Source organism: Dermacentor silvarum, chromosome 8, assembly GCF_013339745.2.
Source record: "Dermacentor silvarum isolate Dsil-2018 chromosome 8, BIME_Dsil_1.4, whole genome shotgun sequence".
NCBI classification, from domain to species: domain Eukaryota; kingdom Metazoa; phylum Arthropoda; class Arachnida; order Ixodida; family Ixodidae; genus Dermacentor; species Dermacentor silvarum.
In genome coordinates, this window is record NC_051161.1 from 120120257 (window position 1) to 120147276 (window position 27020).

General features: G+C 46.1%; 1 protein-coding gene across 2 annotated transcripts in view; it reads left to right on the top strand.

Annotated features, from left to right (window-relative positions):
- Positions 1-26548, top strand: part of LOC119461643 (inactive serine protease PAMR1) — a 92069-nt gene extending 65521 nt beyond the window's left edge. For both annotated transcript variants that reach the window (XM_049671827.1, XM_037723008.2), the window contains exons 11-13: positions 1718-1957; positions 20813-21034; positions 24661-26548. In XM_049671827.1, the coding sequence (XP_049527784.1) occupies positions 1718-1957; positions 20813-21034; positions 24661-24885 (687 nt within the window). In that variant the 3' untranslated portion in view covers positions 24886-26548. The remainder of the gene's footprint in view (positions 1-1717; positions 1958-20812; positions 21035-24660) is intronic.
- The last annotated feature ends 472 nt before the right edge of the window (positions 26549-27020 follow it).

Consider the following 27020-nt stretch of genomic DNA (forward strand, 5'->3'; position numbering starts at 1 on the left):
ATCCGCTCGATATCCAGCAGTATATTGCCAGGGTTAGAGGCCCGAGGAACAGTGCGACTTTTTTAGGACTTTTCTTGGAGATTGGCCGTCTGCGTACATTGCGAGAAGGGCATTACGCGCAGCGAACAACTTCTTTCTACCTGTGGCATAGCATCATGGCACTGAGTAAGTTCATGCTGCTGCAGCCTTTGAGCACTTTAATGCGTGGTTTTTTTAGCTGCTGTTTAAGCGGTGCTTTTCCGTCTTCCGCTGTCTTTATTCTATTTTTTTCGCATTTTTTTAACTGTGATACATCATCGAGCATTAGCTCTTTTGTGAGTGAGTTGTAGGAAGCAAGTATTTCTGAAACCTCCGAACGATTATCAAGTTAGTGCCAACTAAAAGTGTCACATATTCTTCTAAAACTAGTTTATATTGGTATAGCAGTTCATCCTGGTTTGCAGTTCGAAAGCCGTACGCACAAAGTTTCGATCAGAAACTGCCAACTCAAAGCAATATGCATTTACTTAGAGAAAACAGCGGGTGACGCATGAGAGTGAACTGCCGCTATAAGAGGGATTTTCTTTACAGCGGAAGAAATATTAACACTGTTGGCTGCTTCCTGCCCGATTTAGCTCGGCTCTCATTTTCTCCGTGGATGAGCACTTGCTCTGCCATTGCAGCCGCCCGGTACCCCTCCAAGAGTTCGCGATCCTGCGCGCTAATTTATTTTTCACAACATTTGAATCATATTGCTTCATGTATATTGCACTGTTATTGGTAAATACACCTTCCGCCTATCAGATTTATTATCTGTGGCACTTACTGACCATGTTGGAAAGTGAGATCGCGCACATCAACCATGACCGCGATACTTTTCGACACAATCGTAGATTTGTCATGTACAGACCTTTTTACTTCGTTTCATCCTTGTTAGATAGCACGCGCGTTTTTAACACACACAGAAGTTCGAATAAAACATACTTTTTTACGCGCATTTTCTGGTTCACTGGACCAGCCTCTATTTCACATCACTTGCTTTGAAAACGTGCGAGCCTTGTAGGTCTAGAACTTCTGACGCCAGAGCGCAATCTTGACAGGTTGCCTTTCGAAAGGGACATACCTAGACCGTTGATTTTTCCCATACCAAGCCTTTAGCGTGAATGAAGTTTGTTTAAGGGTTGCTATTCATCAGTAGAGTTTAATGGTATTTGCCAGCGATGTTGGCGTTCACGTGACCTCTATTTGAAGCCAATACAATGCTTATATCCATTAGAATCGCCCAAAATCGCGTAAGACTGAGGCAGCATTCAAAAACATGGTGGGCGTAAGCAATGCTCAAACACTTTAAACTGTCTCGCGACTACGCATTTGCGTGAGCCTCATCTCCGTTGTTGTTGTTGTTGTTGCTGTTGTTGTTTTTACCTTCCTTTCAAAGAACTTACGGAGGGCTGGCACATGTGCGTGGTTCCAGCGGCGCAGTCTTGCCAGGCCTCATACAAGTCATTATTACTTTATAAAATATTATACTTTTTGCCTTTATTCGTTTTTTCTCTTGTAAAATGAATACATTCCCGCATGCTGTACCAAGGCCACGGGGAATTTCTGGATACTTTTCGTTAATTTAGCGCCCAAAACAAGAGTGCTTACCTTCCATGGTGAGGACGAGTGAAATGCCGTACCCAGGAAAGTGTCTTCAAGCTCACGCTTTCAAAAAAGTTTCGTGGCCTTCGTGCAGGCTCTTCTGCGGTACCGCAGCGGTGACGCCTTCTGCAGTGGCAGCTTGGTGAGCGAGCGGTACGTGCTGACGGCGGCCCACTGCGTCGAGAATCTGCGCACGAGAACAGCCCAGATTGAGGTGGCTCTGGGGAAACTGTACGTCGACCAGGAGGAGAAAGAGGAGCTGGTCACGGACGTTCGAGACATCCGCATACATCCGAACTACCGCTTGGTCACCGTCGACAGTGACATTGCCCTGGTGAGTAGGCTGCGCGTCGGTGCGTTTCAAAGCTACGATTACCTTATTCGGAATGGAATCCGCATCGCAATAACAAGCAACACAGACTGCACACAGCACTAGCACACTTGTCTGCTTGCTTTGCTCATTCCGTCAGGCAAATCGTGCCGACGCACCATTCTTCTGTGCTGCGAAGCTGCGCGCTGTTATTTTTAGAGCGCGGCTCTTAGGCTCTCGCTCCTGCGCCGATCGTCGGCATTGTCCCTGGGAACCGAGTGAAAGGGTGTGAAAGCGAGTGAAAGCCACGCAGGACGGGCTTTGCGATGGCGACCGCCATGAGATGGCGCCAGAGTAGCGCACCGTTGTCTGTTCACTGATGGCATGCGATGGAAACAAAGCGCTGCATGAGTGGAGGTCTGTCTGCGGCGGATGCTGTGAATCGCTCCCACGCGTCAACTACGCGTCACTTACACGCGGCCTCTCGCGATCTCCAGATTAAGGAGGCAGGCTTGTCAACTTCGCTCCGTTTGCAACGTGCCGCGCGAGACAGGTTGTCCGCGCCAGCCAATATATCGCGAAATGCAAACATGTATACATATGCGCTGAAATTTCGCATTTGGGACTATCGTAATCGTCGGTGCATTTTTTAATGACAGAAGGAGGAGGAGGAGAGAAAGAGAAGGCAGGGATGTTAACCAGAAATGCGTCTGGTTGGCTATCCTACTCTGGGGGACGGGATAGAGGGAATAGAAAGATGAGGTAAGCTATCTCATTAAATATGCCACTTTGTTAGGTTAATGCTGAACATTTGTTGTTTCGCTCGTCTAAATCTGCAGAGAGGCTATTGCGTCCCGTAAGAGACTATCGCAGCGGGATTGTGCGAGGGGATCATTCCTAAGCTCTAAAGAGTTTTTAGAAATCACCTGTGTCGGATAGCATAATTTTTATCATTGAGGTGGTACATTCTCAGAGGAAGATAATATTTGCATAAGAAATCAAAATACATAATGAACTAATTGACGAAATTCGCTACTAAAGTGTTTAATTAATTACTTTACGGTACCTATTGGAATTTACGGACTGTAGCCGGTGAGTTTGCAAGGCACTATCGCACATTGTGGCAGTGAATATCTGAAAATTGGTGTCCTCCTGAAAATTCATTTTAAGTGAATACGCCTTGCGAACTCACCGGCTAGAATTCGTAAATTGCAATAGTGATGTAGAGTAATTAATTAAGTTAGGGAATTTTCGTTAATTACTTGAATGCGTGTTTCAATTTCTCGGGCAAGTAAAGTCCGCCTGCTTTAATAATCCATGTCAATTATTCACAAGAATTATTCTATTTGCCACACGCGATAATTTAAAACTCTGTAAATCTCTAAAATGATCACCTGGTATAACAACAAAACAACAAAAAAAAATGTGGGCATTCGGTAGAGAACCGTGGCTTGCTCGGTTTTATTTCCTTCGTCCTCTAGTGTTCTGCTGGTGAGTTAGCTTAGTTCTAAGATAAAATTTGCTCGCAAGCGGAAACTGAGGGCGATATGAAGAGCCCCTAGCAAGGTGTACTGGAAAACCTAATGTCAGGGGTCTGAAGCAGGTCTTAGTACACAACGGCTCGGCTAACAACGTGTAGGACGCAAATACTATAAGAGGAACTATACAGAAGGCCAGCGACGACTCACAATCGAGTGTTTATTGAATAAACTAGCAAAAGTAAAGAGGCACGTTGGACCTCGTCCCAGCTACCTAGCGTTCACTTCTAATGCACGTAGCCAGTCGAGAGTTGCATACTTGGAACTTCCTTCGTGCACGTGGCAGTCGTCAAGTATTGTTGCGTGAAGATGGGAAATCAAAGTTGGCACAATAAGGAATCGCTGAATTCGAGCCGCGCTACATAAACATAGATGGCTAGGCACCGGACGTGGGAGAACGGGGAGGCCTAGCGGCTTTCCCCGCCTTTTTGGCAAGGTCCCTAATAAGCAGCGCCAATCTGACGCTGAAAGCTACGCACGAGCTGCTCCCAGACACGGCACGCTCGTGTTTACATTCAAGTGCTGCTCGCACCGTTTATAGAAGGATATCATTACCGGCATGTTCTGTTCGCGATCAGGGAATTCCCTTGCGCACGGATATATATAGCTCAGCTTACTTGCATCTATCTAAGCGAAATAAAATGACTGAAGCGCGGTCACGCTTCCGTGTCATTATCGCGTGTCTCTCAAACTAGGATGCTGCCACAAATAAGTTCCGCTCATAATGTGTGCATCGTATGTGCTCGCCGCAGCGTATGCGGAAAAAGATTTGACGAGGGCGTCGCGAAAGGATACAATCCTACTACAACGGAAATGTCCATTATGGAGCCCCCAAAACGATTTCCTGGCGGAAAAGTATGAGCCCGCCGGCTATGTCTTTTGCTTGGCTGCCGTGTCAATCAAAATGACTTGTTGGTGTAGCCTTTTTTCTTGCAATACCCATTGGGTAGTCAGTACATGCTTGTTTCGTGACTATAAACGCTGACCTTCTGTGTGCTGTTCCACATCAGCAGCGTTTACCTAGCCTATCCTTGTGTTCCTGAATCACAAGAAGGCCGAAGTGGCACTGAATGCAGTTCCAGGATACTGGGCCTACAGTGTTGTGTTACATAGAGCACTGCACGGGCCTGATTTTTCGGCCCGAGCCCGGCCCGGGCCCGCTTTACGAGGCCCGAGCCCAGCCCGGGCCCGTAATACAAAGCCCGAGCCCGGCCCCGGCCCGGGCGTACATGACCGAGACCAGCCCGGGCCCGTGTTACTGAGCCCGGGCCCGGCCTGGGCCCGGGCGTTCATTACTAAGCTTAGCTAGGGCCCGCGTGTGCATGACCAGGCCCGGCCTGTAAGAAAAAAATTCTTTTTTTTTACTTACAGATTGTACCGCATCTGTTAGCCTCACCTTCTCGAGGTTTAATCAGCTGCAGTATATAAGCAATAAAAGGCCGAAATCTTTGTTTCTCCCACGGGAACATCAGTAATCCGGCCCATTGCCTGTGCTACTATTTTTCTGGTGGTGCGCATGACCTTACCTTGATTTGTACGGTATGGTTCCATGATGTCATTTAGCATGCAAATATACAGGGCGTTTCATTTTAGCTGAACCAAATTTTTAAAGATTGACAGTTACAGTTATAATCCTTGATCTAAACTACTCGATGAGGCGGCCATTACTTCCACGAGAAATCAAAACGGCTAATTGAAGAATTACCATAATTACGCTAATTCACGTTTTAATTAATTATTATATGGCACATCTTTCAATCTACGAATTATAGCCGCCGAGTTCGCAAGGCGATACCACTTGGAACGAATTCTCAGGACTAAACCAGTTTCGAGATAATAACTTTCAAGGTGTCCGACGAAATCAATCAAATCAAATTAATTTATTGTCCAGTTTACATGCTGGACGGTCATTTTGGACTAAAAGCTACATATATAGCTTGACGTGACCCATAAGACTAGGCAAGGCAATAGTACAGCAAACAGTGTGCACACATGCACAATAATTCACATATATTTCCAGCTCTCGCTGGAATTCCTCATAGACGAAATAGCTATGAACGGAAAGACAAAGAATATTTGCGTCACGGCGAGTTAACAGAATATGGAAAAAGTTTTAACAGAATGCATTTTAAACAACACTACAATAACAACACTAGCTATACAAAACAACGCAACACCAGCTATACAACATAGCATGAGACTGAATTTTACAAGATCAACATTTGCTAAGAAAACGAAACAGGATTTACATTATATACTCAGAACCATACACAAAGGCAGAATAATAATGACATCAGGTACATTACAAGCGACCAAAGTGTCAGCTGAGTTCTTTCTTACTGAAATTGCCGCCATTTTTCTATCTGTTCAAAGTGAATGGTAGGTAATGTATTAACGAGTGATACTTATAGAGTGTTCTGAAGTATGGAATTGACCATATCTCAGGATTTCTTGTGTTCGCATTAATGCGACGACGCTCTAAGGAGGCTAATTGTTTTATGTAGTTCCAAGCTAATTCCGACATGGATGGCCTAATGGATGGTCAAAACGCTTAATTGAATATTTAACATAATTACGCGAATTAACTTTTAAATAAATATTTTACGGCACACCTTTCAATCTATGAATTATAGCCGCTGAGTTCGCAAGGCGTATCCACTTGGAACGAATTCTCAGGACTGAACCAGTTTTGAGATATTAATTTTCAAAGTGTCCGACGAAATGCATGGGCGTTCCAGTTAACTTTTTGAGGAAAACACTGTTTTATGCATTGAAGCACAAAAGTAACTGGCCTTATCGCTAAAATAATGCAATAGTATCGACACTGGTAATTGTGCGATCGCAAAACCGGTAACATGGAAATGGTTTGAGGAGTGGTTCTTTGTATAATTTGTTTTTCCTTACGCGGAAACAATGTTTGTTTTTGCGGTAAAGAAAAAAAATTAGCGTAGCTTGCACTGGCAGCGCAATGCTAAAGAGACAGCGGAGATGATGGGCACCTAGCTAGTCCTGGCTTTTGGGCTAGACTAAGCACTACCAAGTCATCTCCAGCATTTCCCCTAATTTATTTAGTATTGATTGATTATCGATTAGCTATTGATTGGCTATCGATTGTCTATTGCAAGATATTGGCCACGTATTTGGGATAGTCTAAGCACTACCAAGTTATCCAAAATAATTATTGATTCATTATCGATTAGCTATTGATTAGCTGTCGATTGGTTATCGTAAGGTTTTGGCCACGTATCTGGGCTAGGCTAAGCACTACCAAGTCATCCCCAACATTTTGGGGAATTTATTGATTATTGATCGATTATCGACTAGCTTTTGATTCGCTATCAATTGCCTATCGATAGGCAATTAGTCCACATCATTCCTAGCTAGACTTATCCCGGCTCAGCTTCTCTAGTTCACAGGTGTATGTGCCATTGCGCTTGGACCCTTTCTGCACTGCTGCCAGGATCGGCCCACATGTTTGGATTCAGCGGACACATTAGGCCCGGTTGAAACAGCTCCGCTGTTAAAAATGAGAACTTCATCTGTTTTACTATTTTCTTTGATAAGATACAGTCATGTGATAAGATATACAGCCAAGAGAGCGGTGTGGATCTGAAAACAAACGGGGATAACCGATATTCTAGCTGACATTAAGCGGAAAAAATGGAGCTGGGCCGTCCATGTAATGCGTAGGATGGATAACCGAAGGACCATTAGAGCTACAGAATAGATACCAAGAGAAGGGAAGCGCAGTCCAGGACGGCAGAAAACTAGGTGGGGTGATGAAGTTAGGAAATTCTCAGGTGCAACTTGGAATCAGCTACCGCAAGACAGGGTTAATTGGAGATCGCAGGGAGAGGCCTTCGTCTTGCAGTGGACAAAAATATAGGCTGATGATGATGATGGCAGTCATCTTGCAAGTGTCACTTCAGCTTGGCACAGAATGCACTGAACCATGCAATGCATAACGGTCGCGTGTGCTCGAAGGCCTACTTAGGTCCTTCAATGAGAGGGTCCGAGTCTGGCCCGGGCCCGTGGCTTCAAGCCCGAGCCCGGCCCGGGCCTGCGGCCTCAAGCCCGAGCCCGGCCCGGGCCCGCGGCTTTAAGCCCGGGCCCGGCCCGAGCCCGCCGACAAACGCTTCGGACGGCCCCGCCCGGCCCGCGGGCCGGCCCGGGCCCGGGCTTTCGGGCCGGCCCGGGCCCGTGCAGTGCTCGTTGTGATGCGTTAGAGCACATTACCCATTCATATACGTGCAATTCTTTCTTTTATTCGTATCTCCTTCAAAGCACTTTGCCTATACCGCGTGCTGAGTACATAGCGTCCAAAAATGTGGCACGTCGGAATTGATTGTGAAAACAGAGCGGCGTCTCTGGCACGTCTCCGAGTGAAGATGTTACGAAACTTCGAGATCAAAAATGACCAAATTAAGAAAAGCTTGGCCTTTATTCGGATCTTACACGTGTCCCTCAAAGATAACGTGGTGCCAGAGCTCTAGAATATATTTTTTTTATTTAGAAGCATATTTTTGTGTCATGCCAGATACTTTGCGGTAGGTACGTAGGCTACAGTCTCACATCGTACCGGGCTTCTTCAACGAAATAAAAATGAAGTGTTAGACGGTAGGATTAGGCCACGGTCTCCCAGCACATTAGCCACGATGCTCTCACAACAGCTCACATACTTCTCTCATGCCAACACCTAAAACCCGCCGCGGTGGCTTAGCGGCTACGGTGTTGCGCCGCTGAGCACGAGGTCGCGGGATCAAATCCCGGCCGCACCGGTCGAATTTGGATGCAAGAACGCCCGTATCCCGTGCATTGGGGCATGTTAAAGATACCCTGATGGTCAAAATTAATCCGAACCCCCCACTACGGCGTGCTTCATAATCAAATCGTTGTTCTGGCACGTAAAACTCCATAATTTTTAAGAAAAAATGAAGAAGACACCGAATAGCTTTATGAAATGATTGGCGCGCACACCACATGGTATAGAAGGAGCTAGACGACAGCTCATGCGCGCGCCCCATTTCCCGCCCGACGACGGAATGAAAGGATTACCACTGTGCCTCGCATGCGCTATGTCGGATAACAAGTTGCTTCTAAAAACGTGATCATGTCACTTTCTCCGATCCTCCCATCGTGCCAGCTAGTGCTTTGAGAAGTTGTGTTAGACTGCATGACTTTCGGGATTGGCTCCCACCCCTTTTTCTCGTAGTATCTAGCGCTATACAGACTCTGTGCGAGTTCGTACCGCCTTCGGCATCGGCCAAACTCGCAAGTCTAATGTAACGTTGCTTTTCTGGAGTACAGAAGAGACAGCAGGCTTGTGCGACCTTGCCGATTCACCGCCTGATTTCCAGCAAGGCTGTCTCTTTCGAGCAGTATCGCCAAGCAGTTTTAGCTGACTGTAGTTGAAGCGCTCACTTCAAAACATTGCCGGCACCGAACGCTTGCGAGCTGTTCAGAAATATTCAGAAAATCCGTATTTAACCAGCACAGCTCTAATCTAGCTGTGCATGCACAGCAGCCATAATGCCCCCCCCCCCTTTTTTTTCGTAAATAATTACTGAACCACAGTCGAGTCGTACAGGCATTCGCGGAAACACCTGTTTAATCTCACGCTCTTCAATCGCTGCCTTATTCTATCGTCTTTATGATGCGTGCTCTGTAATCGTGGGCCACCGCCTAGCGGTGACCAGTGCAATATAAACACTGTCACGCGTTTCGTTCACCAAAGAAACACGGGTACATTGTATAACGCACGAAAATATGGGGGAAATAAAGATTCAGTAATTATTTCAGAAACTGATAAGCGCTAAACGTCAAAGTGTGGCCACGCATTACATTACCCCCATATTCATCAAATTTTAACTCAGTGTGACGTAGAGTTCTTTCAGTAGACTGGTAAACATAGCGTGTAACAGACGTATAACAGTTTAAAGCACTTGCTGATACAATTTTTAACAACGCGTTTAATTCATGAACACGCATTGAATTTTGCACGCACATCGGCCTTAATGTTCCCCACATTTTCACTAAATTTCATTTTCGTGGGAGTTATATTTCTCCACAACCTACGGTTTGCATATGGCACTGTCTTATTCAGCAATGCTGTAGTGATGACTTGCAACAACTGATTCAGGACCTTAGCCGAGAAAGCGTAAGAGTAAAGTTGAAAATTTATATACCAAAGGCAAAGATAATGTCCAATAGGCTCGCAAGAGAAGAACTCATGATGGGCGGTAAGCCTCTAGAATACGTGCAATAGAACGTTTATATGTAAATGAAATCCTCACAGGAGACACTGATCATGAGAAGATAACTGCTCTTGATCAGTGAAAAGATTAATAAAAATGGCCTGAAGCCATACTGCCGGCATTAATAAATTATAACCAGCAGCTTACCGCTATCCTTGAAATGAAAAGTGTACAACAGACAGACAGACGAAGAACTTTAATGAAGGTCCTGAGAAGCTCCGTTGCCCCCTCTCAGGGAGGCGACGAAGCCGCGGGCCGCCGGGACAGGGAGACCGAGCTCCAGCGACAACGATTATAGTCTACCAATACAAACATATGAGACAGAAACTTGGAGCTTAACAATGAAGCTTGAGAAGAACTAAAGAACTGCGGAACGAGACATGGAAGGACAGAAATGCAAGTCGTATAGCCTTAAGCTTCAGCGGTGTTGTTTACAGAGCAAACGGGGGCAGCCCATATTCTAGCTGAAATTAGTCAACATTGAATGATTACAGCGTGAGTACGGTGGAATAGAAAAAAATGACGTCAAAGCAACGACGAAGATGTCATAACGATGAAAGCATGACGACAATTACGTGGAGTTTCTGAATTGATGACGATGCTATGACGACAGCGTGACGATGACGTCATGACTACAATGGGAAGACGATGACGGCATGACGGGAGTCGGATAACGAAACTGGAATGACAACGATGGAATGAACAGGACGGCATCAGGACTGCAAGCACACATCTAGGGGCCCAAGCTAGTAGATAGCTTGGGTCGCTGGGTCGGCGTAAAAGGCTGGATACACGGATAGACAAAAGTGGATGGCGTAGGCAGAGATGCTAATCGCATTAGAGATGCAGCTATGCAGGCCATGTAATGTTTAGCGTAGATAAGCCGTGAACATTTAGAGTTACTGCTATAATTGCAATGAAATTACGACATTTGCAGACACAGCTTGAAATCAGCTAGTGCAAGAAGGGTAATTTGAGATGGCTGGCCGAGGCTTCTGCCTTGCGGTGGACATAAAACGCCCCTTTCTTAAAGAAAGATGGGTGAACGCGAGGCTTTCTCCCATGCGAACTGAATCAAAGTAAACGTCCAAAGCGAACGACCATGCAACGAACACAAAAAAACGCTGAGCGACCCGATGCGATGCATATTTGATTGGATTGCTTGTTAAGGATTGTATTTTTTCAACGTTGAAGTTGAATGAAGACACATTTCGGTAAGTTGCATAGCCTTTATTTTAGCTCATGTAGCCGTTCATTAAACGCACACATTCACATTTTCACGGACGACTCTGCACTTGCACAGTATTGCCTTGTGATCGCTGTGGTAGACAGTCAGAGGCTCTGCCGTTGCCGCTAAACAGCATTAGCCTTACGGGCACGATCGCGCTTACGTTCGCGTACAGCAGCCTCTTCTGCCGTGCGCTGCACTGGCGGCCTACCCATGGTGACGGCCGAGAATGCATTGTGTGACGCGCGTAATGCAATGCAGATATATATACAATTCGGCTGGGTAGCATGACGTTGCAGTTTCCATTGTTCTTATCGGTACAACTGCGAATGTAATCGTGTAGAGATGTCCGTAGTAGCTCTAAACGCGGACAGAGAACCCCTCGCGAGCGACACCGTGAGAACGGATAAGCCCGAAGTTGCGGAGGAAGCCGCCATAGCATTAGCGGCGGCCTCCACAATAGCGAGAATTATCATACGCGACTCAAAAATTGCAGTTCAATTCATAATTTCCCGAAAGGACGCATTTCGCCAGAGGCGCTCAAAGTTCTAAACAATAACAGCGACCGCCATCGCCGGACGATCCAAATTATTTGGGAACCCGCGCACTCCTCTCCCCCCGGCAACGAGGCGGCTGACAACATACTTTGAGGACTTACTCGCCGAGCAAGTGAGCCGGCTCAGCCGAGAACGAGAGGAGACGCATGGTCAGCTACAAAGAAATAACCGATTACTATCGGCTGGGAAGTGCCCAGTACCCACCAGCTCATCCCGCGCAAACCAGGAAACAGGCGGTGGCCTGGCGCCTCCTGCAAACAAACATGTATCCTAACCCGGTGGCCTGCAGCATATTCTATCTAGAGCAATACAGTGATCACTACAAATTATGTAAAGGTAGGGCGGATCTGCCACATATTCTGTGGGCATGCTCGAAGGCGACTCCTTTCGAGGGCTGCAAAATTCAAACGGGCAGCAGTGGGAGACCCTGCTGCTCAGCTCAGACCAGCAAGGCGAGGTCTGGGCCGTCCAGCTAGCCGAGGCTGCCGCTGAGAGCCAGGGAATCTCGGCCGTCTGCTAGGCGGAGGGAAGCTGCGTCCGCCCTCGTGATTGCTGGCACCAATAAAAGTTGAACCTCTCTCTCTCTGTAGTGTTCTACGATATGTATGTCGTGCGCCGTTGTTCTTTTGTGTGTGCAGATGCGCCGATAGTTCCATTGTGTAAGTTGGCTTTCCTGCAGTGCGTTTTTGGCGCTCACGGACGAATCAATGAGACATAGAAAGCTTCGCTTTAATAAGCGCTTCACTGCAACGCAACAAAAGCATTGGACGCACCAGAAGCTATGCGTCATGTGCCACACACCTTTCGTGGCTACGTATTCGAACAATGCGGGCTGTATATAGTATCGCGTTTGGCACAATTTGGGCAATGATAATTCGGTACTACCAAGAAGTGCACTAAGCGCTGACAGGAATAAATGACACTATAACGTCATCATGCAGTAAAGTAGCAGTTCAGCACAGCGTAGAGTGCGTGCGGTTGGAGCCAATCGTTAGAGCGATGCCACGAACATATCAGATTGCATAAAGTCTATAGTGCGTCTGGCTACCTAGGTATATTATTTCCCAGAATATCTTTGTCGTAGCACTTTGCGAGAAGCCCATATTTGGCGTAATGCAGTTCTACCCCTTGCGCCTTTTATTGTGACTCCTCAATTGTACTTTTGAGAGAAGCACCTGCCGTCCATCTCCAGTAAAAAGGTAAATAAAAAAGATTACTCCATCTCCCGCTAAAGGGAACCATGTGTAGATGCGAAGCAGCGGGGAGATGGTTAGCTTGAGCGGGAGATGGTTTCGCGGCAGCAGCCCGAGCGCTCATCGCGGCGCTGCACAGGAGAGAGAATGAGGCGCGCGCGCTCCGTCATTTTCATACCGCGGAACTACCATGGCGCCCCCAGCGGAGTATGCAGCTGTCGCACCACCTGTCGTGCGCGCCGCTCCGGATTCCAAGAAGAGAGAAAGGGAGAGAGTAGGAGAGGAGAGAGAGGGGACGCGCATGCGCTGTGGGGGTGGGGGACGCGGGCGCCGCTCCGTACAGGATTCCTAGAGGAGAGAAAGGGGGGAGCGCAGGAGAGGAAAGAGAGGGGGAGGGGACGCGCATGCGCTGTAGGGGTGTGAGACGCGCTGAGCCGTGCTCCCTCAAGGGCTGCAGAAGATAGCGCCAACCTTTCCCTTTCCCTCAAGAACCACTTATCAGACGCGGGAGGGACGGACACAGCCGCCGGCAAAAAATGCTTCGCATTTAAAAATATATGCGATGCGGTGGTTTTCATTTATTTAGTGACCACAGGGACCATAGCCTTGTGGTCGCTACGGTACACCGCCATATAGGGAGCGCGCGAGAAAGAGGGACGCCTGCTTTCACGGGGAGCGAACGCACGGCGAAGAGCAAACGCGACTTCCCAGTGGAAGGGGAGCGGTGGGCAAGGAGGACATCGAGGCACCCTAGACGTGTGCGTGCCCGCTCTCCCACTGCGGCGCATACGCGCAGGCTGCCGGCCTCTGCCGCCTGTGCCGCCAACGCTCCCTGGGCTATCGACGGCCTCTCCCCTAACAGTAGAGCGTCTTAGGAGTGAAGCACCTTAGGGCCGAGCCTTGTCCCTCGTAGTTGTCCGTTGTCCGTAGCTCTGGTTTGCATGTGTACTGTGTATACCAGAGCATGTACATGTGCACATGTGTACTGCACACATGTATGGTTTATATATATATATATGTGTGTGTGTGTGTGTGTGTGTGTGTGTGTGTGTGTGTGTGTGTGTGTGTGTGTGTGTGTGTGTGTGTGTGTGTGTGTGTGTGTGTGTGTGTGTGTGTGTGTGTGTGTGTGTGTGTGTGTGTGTGTGTGTGTGTGTGTGTGTGTGTGTGTGTGTGTGTGTGTGTGTGTGTGTGTGTGTGTGTGGTGTGTGTGTGTGTGTGTGTGTGTGTGTGTGTGTGTGTGTGTGTGTGTGTGTGTGTGTGTGTGTGTGTGTGTGTGTGTGTGTGTGTGTGTGTGTGTGTGTGTGTGTGTGTGTGTGTGTGTGTGTGTGTGTGTGTGTGTGTGTGTACGCCAATAAGCTCCGGCTTCCGGAGAACACTCCCGGCGTTTTGCCCGAATGATCCCCCGGTGCTTCGCCCACTCATGATCATTCACTTCATGGATATGCGGTGTTTTTTTTTTAGATCAGGGGGACGCAAGCGTAAGGGCCCCTTAATCTAATACTCTCTAGTGTCGACAACGGCGTTTAGGCCTTCCGTCACGTAGCCAGCGTTTTGACAGCGGTTGTGTGCGGTCACACAAACAATGCTCACAACTGTTGCCGACGGCGGCGGCGTTTTATCAGCGTTCGCACCGAACGCGCGCGGTGTTGGTGACGTGTTTATGAAGAACGTGCCAACCTTTTCCTGTACACCCTATGGTGGCTAGAGAGCCTACATTCAAGCGCTGTTTGCTTAATGCCCCTTGTGCGCTTGCATGTAGGCTCCCTCTATGGCGGTGTGCCGTAGCGACCGTAACGCCATGGTCACTGTGCTCACTAAATAAATGAAAACCACCGGATCATACATATATATTTTTATTTACCTTTTTACTATAGATGGACGGTAGCTGATTCTCTCAAAAGTACAATCGAGGAGTCGCGATAAAAGGCTTATGCTCGGGGTAGAACTGCATTACGCCAAATATGGGCTTCTCACGAAGTGTTAAGACTGAAGGATATTCTGGGAAATAATATACGTAATTAACCAGAAGCACTGTAGAGTTTATGCAATATGATATGTTCGTGGCATTTCTTTAGCGATTGACTCCAACCGCACAAGCGGTGCGCTTCTCTCGCCTTCTATTCGGGTGCCATTCATGACTCCGAGGCAGACATTTATGATTTTGCAAGTACATTGTCGTAATGTTTTTGATATGTGGCGAAGTCAATTTCAAGCAGACGCAATTTACTATTTTGTTTGCGCATGTGTTTTGTTTATATCAAGTACGATGTATTGCATGTTTGGTACGTGATATAGAACTCTACGTTCATCGCACTGTTGTACGCGTGCCTACGGGTAAATAAATTTCCTTGTCAGCCTTCTACTCTACTGCATGATGACGTTATAGTGTGATTTATTCCTGTCAGCGCTTAGCGCCCTTCGTGGTAGTACCGAATTATCATTGCCCAAATTGTTGCAAACGCGATATACTGTATACTACAGCACGCAATGTTCGAATACGTATAGCCACGAAAGGTATGTGGCACATGACGCATAACTTCTGGTGCGTCCATTGCTTTTATTGAGTTGCAGCAAAGCGCTTAATAAAGCGAAGCCTTCTATGTCTCACTGATTCGTCCGTGAGCCCAGAAAACGCACTGCAGGAAATCCAACTTACGCAATGGAACTATCGGCGCATCTGCACACACAATCGAGGAACGGCGCACGACGTACAAATCGTAGAACACTACAGATTATACATTCGCAGTTGTACCAATAAGAACAATGGGAACTGCAAGGCCACGCTACCCAGACGAACTGTATATACATATATATATTTATATATACAGGGTGTTTCAGCGAACACTTTCAAAAATTCTTAAAGGTTGCCTGTGGCAGATAGCCCAATTCTAGTTAATGATCTGGTCTACTCGAAGAGGTGGACATTACTTGCAGCCAAAAATTGAGATGCATAATCTAATAATTAACAAAAATTTAGTAATTAAGTTTTTAACTAATTACGTGATGGCCCATATTGCAATTTATAAATTGTAGCCATGGAGTTCGCAAGGCGGATCCACTTGGAACGAATTCTCGGGATGACACCAGTTTCGAGATATTAATTCCCGAACTTTGCGGAGAAATGCATTGGCGTTGCAGTTAGTTTCGTAACAAAACGTCGCTTTGCGCATTGAAGCACAAAATTAACTGGAACGCCAATGCATTTCCCTACAAAGTTCGGGAATTAATATTTAGAAACTGGTGTCATCCTAAGAATTAATTCCAAGTGGATCCGCCTTGCGAACTCCACGGCTACAATTTGTAAATTGCAATATAGGCCATCAGGTAATTACTTAAAAACTTAATTACAAAATTTTTGTTGATTACTTGATTATGCATTTCAATTTTTTGTGCAAGTTATGCCCGCCTCTTCGAGTAGACCCGCTCATTAACTAGAATTGGGCGATCTGCCACAGGTAAACTTAAATAAATTTTGAAAGTGTTCGCTGAAACACCCCGTGTATATATATATATATATATATATATATATATATATATATATATATATATATATATATGCATTTCATTACATGCGTCACACAATGCATTCCCGGCCGTCACTATGGGTTGGCCGCGGGTGCAGCGCACGGCAGAAGAGGCTGCCGTACGCGAACGTAAGCGCGAGTGCGATCGTGCCCGTAAGGCCAATGCAGTTTATCGGCAACGGCAGAACCTCTGACCGTCTGCCACAGCGATCACAAGGCAATACTGTGCAAGTGTAGAGTCATCCGTGAAAGTGTGAGTGTGTGCGTGTAATCAAGGGCTACATGGTCTAAAATAAAGGCTATGCAACTTAAAGAAATGTGTCTTTATTTAACTTCAACGTTCAAAAAATACAATCCTTAACAAGTAATCAAATCAAATATGCATCGCATCGGGTCGCTCAGCGTTTTTTGTGTTCGTTGCGCGGTCGTTGGCTTTGAACTTTGACTTCGATTCTGCTCGCAAGGGAGAAAGCTTCGCGTTCAACCATCTTTGTTTAAGAAAGGGACTTTCATTTTGTTTTACAACTTGTGTAAATTAGAAAAAAAATTGCTGTCAGTACCATTTGATGTATGAAGCCCAGATCTCGGACTTCTTGTGCCTTTTTGTCTGTGCCCCTGGCACCACGTGACATGATGCCAAATAATTTTAATTGAAGTGAATAATTGGGCCGCAATTAACTCCAGTTGCTGTTCCTGTATTTGAATCCTCCAAGTTGGCGGGGAAGCTTTGTAAGCGTTTCATACAACACCTTAAACAGGTAAAAATCTAGGGTTTGGTAATCTTCATTTAGCCCATAATTGAGCTACGCACTTCAAAGTTTTGCATTCGTGTTTGAATGCTACCCATTTTCTCTAAATATAAACTTCGTGAATAATCTAGGTATTTTTCGGGAGATGCGTGAAAATGCACATATACTGCTTTCAATCACGTTTAGTCGCACTAAAAGCTTCACTATAAAATCATTCATCTTGTCATAGCCGTCGTACTATTTTAAGTGCGAAACACTTTAGGGGTCCGGGTTGTCGGCGTCTGTCGCCTGATCACGCTCAAAATCAAGTGCACAAAACAGGGTCAAAACAATTGCAGAATTCATTAAAATCGGATCAAAATAAACTAACAAGATTACATATTCATTTAAAAGACATGAATAATCAAGCATTAAGCCCATTAATTTACACAAATTTGTTAAAATCGCTTGTAACTATCTCCAGCAAAAGATTTGGCTCCATGTGCGTGGCTGTTTCCCACCAGTGGTGCCTTAGCACAGGTGTCAAAACGGATGATGGATTGCCAAACACAAGATAAGCACAGGATAAACACAAGATAAAACAAGATGAACCCAAGGAAAACACAAAGGAAACACCGGCGAATCACTGCTCCGCACTTCCCCAGCTTTCACGTTGAATGGAACTGCATTGCCGCCAAGTTTACCGTTGCATTTGCGCCGAGTTGTTTTTTTTCTGTTTTTTTTTTACTCGCAGCCGTCGTCTTGCTGGTGGCTTGACACACAAGGTCGCGTCATACACGCAATTGAGTGCCTTATACAAAGACGTTGGTCTATCCGCAAACGCATTGTTCAACCTGAAGATGTGCTGGATAGCCAGCTACCAGCAAAATTCTTCGTATAACACCGAGTCCGGCGGTACGTGGGGTCTGCACAATTATAGCGTTAGCTCCTCGGTCATCACACAATGGTATTAGCGAAATCGGCAGTTGGGTGAGTCATTCATCCTTAAAACAGTGAAGCAGGAACAAAATACACAGGAACAACGACACCTGACAAGCGCTCAGCGAATGGACCGTTGTTCGGAAAGAGTGCGAGGAGAAATCTGCTGAGGGCGGCTCAAAGAAATTCATGGCCATATTCTATAAAATCTTTGGCATTAGCGCTCGCGCGATATGACGCGTCACTGAGAAAGCATGGCTCCATCGAATGACCTCCCTGTTTGGCCGTATCCCGCGGCTTCCCGTGGAAGGCTGAAAAATCTCGGAGGTGACGTCCTGGAACCTAGGCGGCCATAGCTGCCAATCACTAGGTGCTTGTGTCGTCGGCTTAGGTGCTGCTTAAAGGCTGCTAGAAAAAAAAAAGTTGTCGCAGTTTCACCTTAAAGGCGAAGCATCAATTGCGATAGCAAATTTCTAGAGAGCTATACCGAGTAATGATAGTAGCTTTATCAGCTGTATAAACGTGGACATGCAGCAGCACCGGCAACACGCAGAACTGTTGACGACGCCGTCGGCGTTTTGCCCGCGTTCGCACAAAATGCGTGCGGCGTTGGTGACTGTTGCCGGAGCCTCTGATATAAATAGGCACTTGGTGCCGCAGCTAAACGTCGCCTCCCCCCCCCCCCCTCCAGCCTTTTGCGCGTCCGAAGAAGGCGCGTTTGCTCTACATATATGGTGATTGTAAAGGAGGAAAGAGACAGAGACGCCTACTTCTGCAGCCCTTAAGGGAGCAGCGCCCAGAACGCGCGTTTGTTCCCCGCCGTGCGTTCACTCCCCGTGAAAGCGCGCGTCCCTCGCGCCCTTTCACTCGCACATACAGCGTTCGGCGGCGCGCGCCAACCTTTCCCTTTCCCTCAAGAACCACTTATCATCGCGCGGCAACGATTTCGCCTCCATTGACGTCATACGGAACCTCACGGCGACGGCGACGGCGACGGCAAAAATCTGCTTTAGAGTGTCCATATAATTGCTATCGCAATAAAATGCAGTTACCAGCGCCGCTGCTTTACTAAGATTGCTTCACTAGTAGCAGTCACTAGTGACCGATTAAGCTATCGTGTAACTTTGTTGCATTTGGCCTTTGAGGCGATATGATCAGGGGGATCCCAGGGAGTGGGAGGACGAATACATGTGGTGAGAGAGCGGCGTTAGGAAGTGGAGGAGGAATCGCGTGCCTCCAGCTGCGCGGGAAAGTATGCATATGTAATGAATGGGCATTGACCCTTGAGATATGCACGTGACCGACTCCGTTCCCTACGGAATTACGCATGGGGGGTGCTGCGTGTGCACATCAACATCCTCATATGTACTTTCATCATTATCATCAGCTGAGGCTGCAGTTGTCGGTGGTACGGTCGCCGAAATAAAGAATACCAACACTTGAATACCATATGGTGCCTGAATATCCCCACTGCAACAAATATATGCCTTCAAGCTCTCAAACACCTCAACCCACATGGTCTCAAGTATTTAAGCGCTTCAAGCCTTTAGGAAAGCAAAGCATTCTTCGCCTTCGTTCCCAGGCTTTGGTGCGTCTGCACGTTTAATTTCTCGCCAATTTCAGTGAACGCGAAACCAGAGGGCAACTTAAAATTGCAGGGACAAAGACGTCTCCCAGAGGTATTCCACGACAGTAGCTAGGATTTTCTTTCTGTGCTGTGGCTATCGCCGTTGTCTCTTCTATTGCTGGCAACCAACAGGACGGATGGTTGCGAGTAGTCAACTTATACCTTTGCATCGGGGAAGATGATGATGATCGTTGGAGTTTATTGGCGCAAGAACCAGATGTGGCCAAAGAGCGCCAAGGCGATGATAATAACTTGCCAGTGGTACATGAATGATAAGGTGTGGGTAAAACAGATGTGGCATCGGGGAAGGTTGAGCCGTGCCACGTGAGTTGGAAGACGTCAGCTCACTTTCATTGTTGCACCTCAAAGAGTGAAAGCCTTTCAGGTATCGGAGCCGTGCTCTCCTTACGCTCATTAAGCAAACCTTTCTCGCTTAATTGTGTGCATTCCTGGGGGTGGAACCCGGCTTTCATTCAATAAGATTTTCAATGAATACCGCCTCTAGTTTCGCCTGGAATTTTTACCAATTTCTTCGTGATATTATTCCTTCTCGTCATATATGATTACTGGTGTTTACTGTGTCAGTATTGCGGATGTGAACCGGGCACAAGGATTTCGTGCGGGGTATCGTTCTTTTTTTGCGTTCTGTGGTGCTCTCTCACCGAATAAAACAGTGACTTTTGTTCGAAAAAAATTGTGCGAGTGAGCTCACCGGTGTACTGTGTAATGAAAATTAAAGCACGGCAGAAAAATGTTGTGCCTATAGCGTCAGTTCTTACATGAATCTCTAAGCACACAAATATCTTTATGGGACAAGGCATGATATTCAAATGCCTCGTATATTTTTTTTAAGTTTCCAGTTCTGCCCTGCGTCATTCCTAGGCAGCTCGGTATGGACCACGATATGCTCCTGCCTAATATATTACAGAGTTTTGGCTGATAGAGTAGTGCCAGTGACGCACCATTATTCTTCCTAATAAAACAATAAATAACGACATAAAACCTTAAGTGCACTGTTGACCCATACGCATCTTGAAAGCCTACACGCTCAAGATAATTTTCAATGGCTTCCTTGATTTAGAGAAAAAAATATGTTTGGACTACCCCTTCTTGGCCCGTTGGGTACGTACTACTGGGTCAGGGTGTTTAAACATATAGTAATTATACTTTGTGGCATTGATTATGTTTTGAGATTCCCTGATATTCCTCAGTCCATTTCTGTTTTTACGCATTGACTTGTCGGTCTATCCCTGAAATCTCTACCGCTCGTAACGTTGTCACTGCGTTGCAGGTCGAGCTAGCTGAGCACGTCCCCTTCAGCACGCTCGTCTCACCCGTGTGCCTAGGCGAGGCGGACCAGATCGAGAAGGATTTCTTTCTGCGCTCCAAGCAGAAGGCATTGGTGTCCGGCTGGGGCCGCACCATGAACAACAAGCGCGCGTCCAGCCGCCTGCAGGAAGTCGAGGTGCCCATTCACGCGCCAGACACCTGCCGACGGTCCACAAACTTTACGGTACGTGTCTGCCTGCAGCCTCCGTTTGCGAGGTGATAGCTGCTTGGAAGATTTCCTACAGCGAAGTATTGGCTTGCGATGGTTGGTTGAGTTCCATACTTTAGACGTCATTGCGAAAACATGGACTCTATGAGAAGGCAACGAAGCTCAATCCTGTCGTCTTCTCACTCGTACTTGGCTTTCGAGCTGTATCTGCGTGGTGTGAAGTCTCCATGCCGGATATAGCTTCGCCTGCACTTCATTGCGCGAAATACAGACTAATCTTATCAGCGGTTGCTGATTTTGGTATGTCTCGTTGCTGTACTATTTAATCACTTAAATTGAGCCAACTGGCCGACTACATACCGCCGTATTCATCGAGGAAGAGACACATTATGCTTAGGGCACTGCACTAGAAATTATGTTGTTTTTTGGTTTTTATTCAGAAACGCAATCCTCTTGGTGACAGACACCAGTAAATGCGTGAAAATAACTGTTTAACTAAATGCATAGAATTTGCTATAACCATGTCACTGGTGCAATACTAAAGCTGAAGCCAATTCGTGCTTAATATGGCACAAGCACTTTGTAGGAGTCTTGAGACTAGCACGCCTTTCGTTGAGGGGGGCGGGGATTTTTGTCCCATACCTCTGTCCGAAACTGTTCTTTCGCTGCGTGCGGAATGCGTAGAGCAAAAAAAATTATTTAGGACGTCAATTCACTTCTCACGAAGTTCTGCAAGTTTAGGCAGGCGTATTTTTTTTTTTTTTTTTGCTACGGAAGTCTTGGAATTCCTGCTCGTAGATGTATGCACCTCGAACACTAAGCAGCTGCATTTCCACAATTGCAGTCTATGTCTAAAATGACATAAGAGTTAATTAGGAAATTCTGGTTAATTTATGCTAATACGCGGTTATCACATATTTAGTTGTCTGCCACTGCTAGCAATTTGCTATTCCAAATGGACGTTATGATACCTGTTGCACCTATTCATACAGTTTTAACGCTTGCTATTTACCGCAACTTGAATACGTTTTTGAAGTTTTAGCTCTTGCTAGTTACCGCAATTTGAATATGTGACTGATGCCGTTACCTGTCTTGATAGTATATGAAGCAAATTATTTCTCTCCAGTCATGGCTTGGTTTGCTGATAGACCTCTGAGTTCGTGAAATTGATCATCGCCCCCTAGGTGATGATTACAACAGCTTTTTCCCTCAAAGCACAGCACAAACTTAGCAATTTGGAGACGTGTAGTAATTTTCGCCAATATATATTCGATTTCTTGTACGAAAGTGCAGACAGTATTATGTATATACATATATATCACGCAAAACTGTTCTAAACAGAAAATTTACAGCATCTTTCTATAAGTAGGCAACAACGAAACCTTCATGACTGCTCCTCATGGGGCTGATCTCTCAAATTAGTTTTCTTACAAGACGCAGTTAATCTCTGTGTCGCCACACGCAACTTCTTATATATAACGGCATAGTGTAAAATGAGAGGCCTGTCCTATTCAGAGAACTATAGCAGCTTCGGCTTTATAATTATGGACAGGGAGATCTTGATGACTACACTTCGTGTTGCTGACCTTTCAACTTACCCTTTTATCCCACGAAGCAGTTTACGTGGACGTCACCGCACTCTATTGCCCATATGCGTTTATTTGTGTAGTTTAGAAATGTAAGTTTTGTCCTCTTACAGGAACTAACGGGAGCTTCGTTTTTATAAGTGGGCAACATGGGGATCTTGATAACCACAGCTCGTGGCTGATGACTACACCTCGTGTGACTGACCTTCAAACTTACCGTTTTCTGCCATCACACAGTTTGGTTGCGTGGCACAACACTTCATTAACTATAATACAGGGTTTTCAACAAACACTTTCAAAAATGTTTAAAATTTGCCTGTGGCAGATAGCACAATTCTAGCTCATGGGCTGGTCGACATGAAGAGGCGGACATTGCATGCACAAAAAAATTGAAATGCATAATCGACTATAACTACCAAAAATTAATTAAGTTTTTAACTACTTACCTTATGGCCCAATTGCAATTTACAAATTCTAGCCATGGAGTTCGCAAGGCGGATTCACTTGGAACGAATTCTCAGGATGACACCAGTTTCGAGAGGTCGCTTCCCGAACGTTGCGGAGAAATGCAGTGGCGATCCAGTTACGTTCTTAACAAAACTTCATTTTAATTAAAGCGCAAAAGTAACTGGAATGCCAATGCACTTCTGCGCAAAGTTCGGGAAATAATATTTCGAAACGGATGTCATCCTGAGAATTCGTTCGAAGTGGATCTTGCGCTTCAATGCATAGAATGAATGGATCCGCGTTGCGAACTCCACGGCTAGGATTTGTAAATTGCAATATTGGCTATAAGGTAAGTAGTTAAATACTTCATTTCTTAATTTTTGTTAATTAGTCGATTATGCATTTCTGTTTTTTGTGCATGTAATGTCATCCTCTTCGAGTAGACGAGCTCATGAACTAGATTTGTGCTATCTGCAACGGGCAACTTTTAACATTTTTGAAAGTGTTGGCTGAAGCACCCGGTATATTGCTGTAGCTTGAAAATGAAAGGTTCGTCATATTGGAGCCTTTGATAGGAGTTATGGGGATATATGAGCTCACTTGCGTCATCTGCTAAGTAAACACAGTGTTTAGGGAACAAGAATCCATTGTTCACTATTTGCATTTTCTCATATTATTTTACAAGGTTGGTCGTTGGTCTAAGCGGCGTGATATAAGCTACGTGAAGCTGGGTTTTCCTGATCATGTGTTTCATGATTTTGTTGGTGACGCCATTAAGCCACTAATTACGCGTATTTGCACTAAGGTAATTTTTCAATTACTGCTCTTAATGTCATACTGTAAATGAAGAACTTGTAGAAAATTGGAAGAAACTTAAACCTAAAAATGAAAAATTTCATGTGACTAACCGTCCGCCCAGCATCAGAAAGCAGCGCCCTCAAACAAGCTCCATAGCAGTTAGCGGCCGAGCTGGCGCTTTACTGGCGCGCCCCGCCCGCGACACTGGAGTGTTGATGAGGGAAGAGTGCCGATAACTGTTTGTTGATGCGTCGTGGAAAGAGCACGCTTACTAACTCATGTGGAACGCATTTGAGGGCGCTGATTTTTTTATGCGGGCGGATGGTTAGTCGCGTGGTATTTTTCAGTTTTTCGCGGGCTTTCTTTATCAGCCCATACAATAAACGGGAAAAAAGTACATGGTCGAAAACATGCCAGTTTTAAGTTTCTTTCAATTTTCTATAAATTCTTCATTCACAACATGCCATTAAGAGCAGTATATTAAGTTAGGGAATTGCAACTAACTATGGAAATATATGGCATCAAAAAAAAAAAAAAAAACTGCTGGCGCCTGCTCTACTCGACCATGAACACTATGCACTTGGTTATCTTCACGTATAATGGCCCGCAAATTTCAAAAACGCGATGCATGAAAGCTGAGGCACCCTGTATGTAGCACACTCTTGTCACGAATGTTTCATTTGGCAAACTTATTGCAAGAGCTGTATACTCTCGCCATTGTGTAAAAGCTCGCACTTTTGTTTAATATTTTCATTCTGTCCTACAGTCAGTCAGAGCGCACTGAAATATTGATGTGGGAAACATGCGCAGGTGACCGAGAACATGTTGTGTGCGGGCGCAACCACGGGCGGCGTTGCCCGAGACGCCTGCGACGGAGACAGTGGTGGGCCCCTGGTGGCAGAGCGCGGAGGCCGCTGGTACCTTCTCGGCATCGTCAGCTGGGGCGACAGCGTACTGTGCGGCACCAAGGGCAGCTACGGATTCTACACCAAAGTGAACCGCTTTCACCAATGGGTCAAGAGCATCATCAGCTGAGATGTTCTCCGCAAGGTCACTCCTTAGGGTGACGCAACCAGATTCTTCGACTATACGTGAAGTCAAGCCCTGAAAGTGTGCGGGACGAATTGAACTTCTCAGGACAGAGGGGAACGGCCTCCACAAACGAGAAGAAAGTACACACAAACACGTGCACATAAACTGTTCGACACCGTATGATCATATGGAACGCTGGGCCTGACATCAGGTAATATGGTGACGTAGGCGTGTGGTGATTACTCAGGCGTGAAACGGCTAAAACTAAGATGAAGATCGCAAGGTGAGGGCTGGGGGGGGGGGGGGGGGGTTCTCTACAAAATAATGCGTACACAAGCACACAACAGTACACACACGAGTGCCACTTAGACATACTCCTAATGTCTACCTGCACACAAATATCAATATGTGTTGTCATATTGAATGCTACATGGCGCGGCAGCTTGACGAACTGTGATTGACAAGTGTGCTACTTCCTCAGGCGGTCCGATGGGTTGAAGCACGCTGTCATTTGTGTTGAACGCGGGTGTCGTTGGACAGGTATCCAACGTTACAAAAGCTAGTCCTAATAAAGGGAAACCTGGCGCTCTAGTGAAGGGAATGAGAGCTCCAGGGGCCATCCAATTAGGTCGTAATTCCAACAACAAAAATTGAGTAGGCACCAGCACCATCCTCTCCGTAATGGCCCCTGAGACTAATTTCTGGCAAACTTCAGAGGCGCTTACAAATCTAGCGCTAATTCTTAACCACTTGGTCGCCATTTCATACCTCCAGTGTAACCCCCTGCAGAAGTCCACGACATAATAATATTCTTCTGCTGATTACTTTCATCACATGAATTAAAATTTTTCGAAGCCTCTAAGGAACGTCCTTTCAGCTGTAAATTCAGAGATTCGTTTCTTTCCTTCATGTTCAATAATTTTAATTATTGTTCAAGTGAATTCTGGACATGAAGGTGTTTAATAGCTTTAGTAGTGAATTTGGACCAATTTGTTCCACGCCAACGTCTACGAACCGTCATGTTTTGCTTGGATTGATCGGCAAGCATTCCGGGTAGCTTAGTGGGGCAATGATAGAACCGGTGCTCCCAGCGAAATATTTTACCTAATACGACTGCACCAGATTCCGTGAAGTCCTTCTTACACGGAGCTGACAGTTTCGTTCATCAACTACGTAACGACAGGAGTGAAATCTTTCTCAAGCAGCCCTGAAAGTGTTCCACATTCTAGTCTTGGGCACGCAGCAATACTCTAACTGCCTTTCAAAATTTCCAATCGTAGGCAAATAGGTCCAGTTTTTTGTACTGCCTCTTTAGGTCTTGCCTTGAGAACTGTCACTAGCTCAATTTTGTTTGCGCGAATTGCAACTGTGGTGCATCGAGGGCTGAGAATGCATGCACTGATTGGCTTGGGAACAGTTTTTGATGGGTCTCCAACTGTGCGAGTTGTGCTGTACAACTAACAATAAACTATTGGCAGCCCTCAGAATGAGTCATTGCCTGAGCCATATTCCTCTTTGCTTTTCATGTGTGTTTGTAGATGTCAGTGCTCTTACTACTCTCTTTCGCGTGTGTGCGGTGTGCACCCTCAGCTAAACTGTTGTGTCTAATAGTGTGTTCATTTCTTCATGTCTGAAACAATTCAATAAAGCTGTATTACAAGCCTGAGTCACACGTCTTTCGAGAGTATGCAGAACCCACCTTATTTGTCTGAAGGGATAAGGCATAGTCCCACTTCCCTGAAGTAAGAAACCACTTTCAGAACAGGCAACTTGACACTACTGGACCAAACTCTCAGCAACGCATCGACACCTTCCCCCACATCGTTCTTTTTCACTGTTAGAAGCAAGGCCAGAAACTTGCATCACGAGGGACAAAAGCTTAGGTGCATCCAGTTTTAGTTCGACCGCTCACTTCGGACGTGGTCTAAGCGTGTGACACACATGCTCGGAAACGGCGGTTTCGCCAGTTAGGTAGATGGGGTTGCCGGGAACTGCTGTTGCGGCGGGGCGCGTGGATTTGAGCTGCGACAGCATCCTCAGCCAAACGCGTCTGTACTGCTGTCAACCAGGTCGCTGTACTCGCGCCATTTTTGCTTCTCAGGAAGGCCGAACCGGGCTCACCGATTGTAACTTAGCAT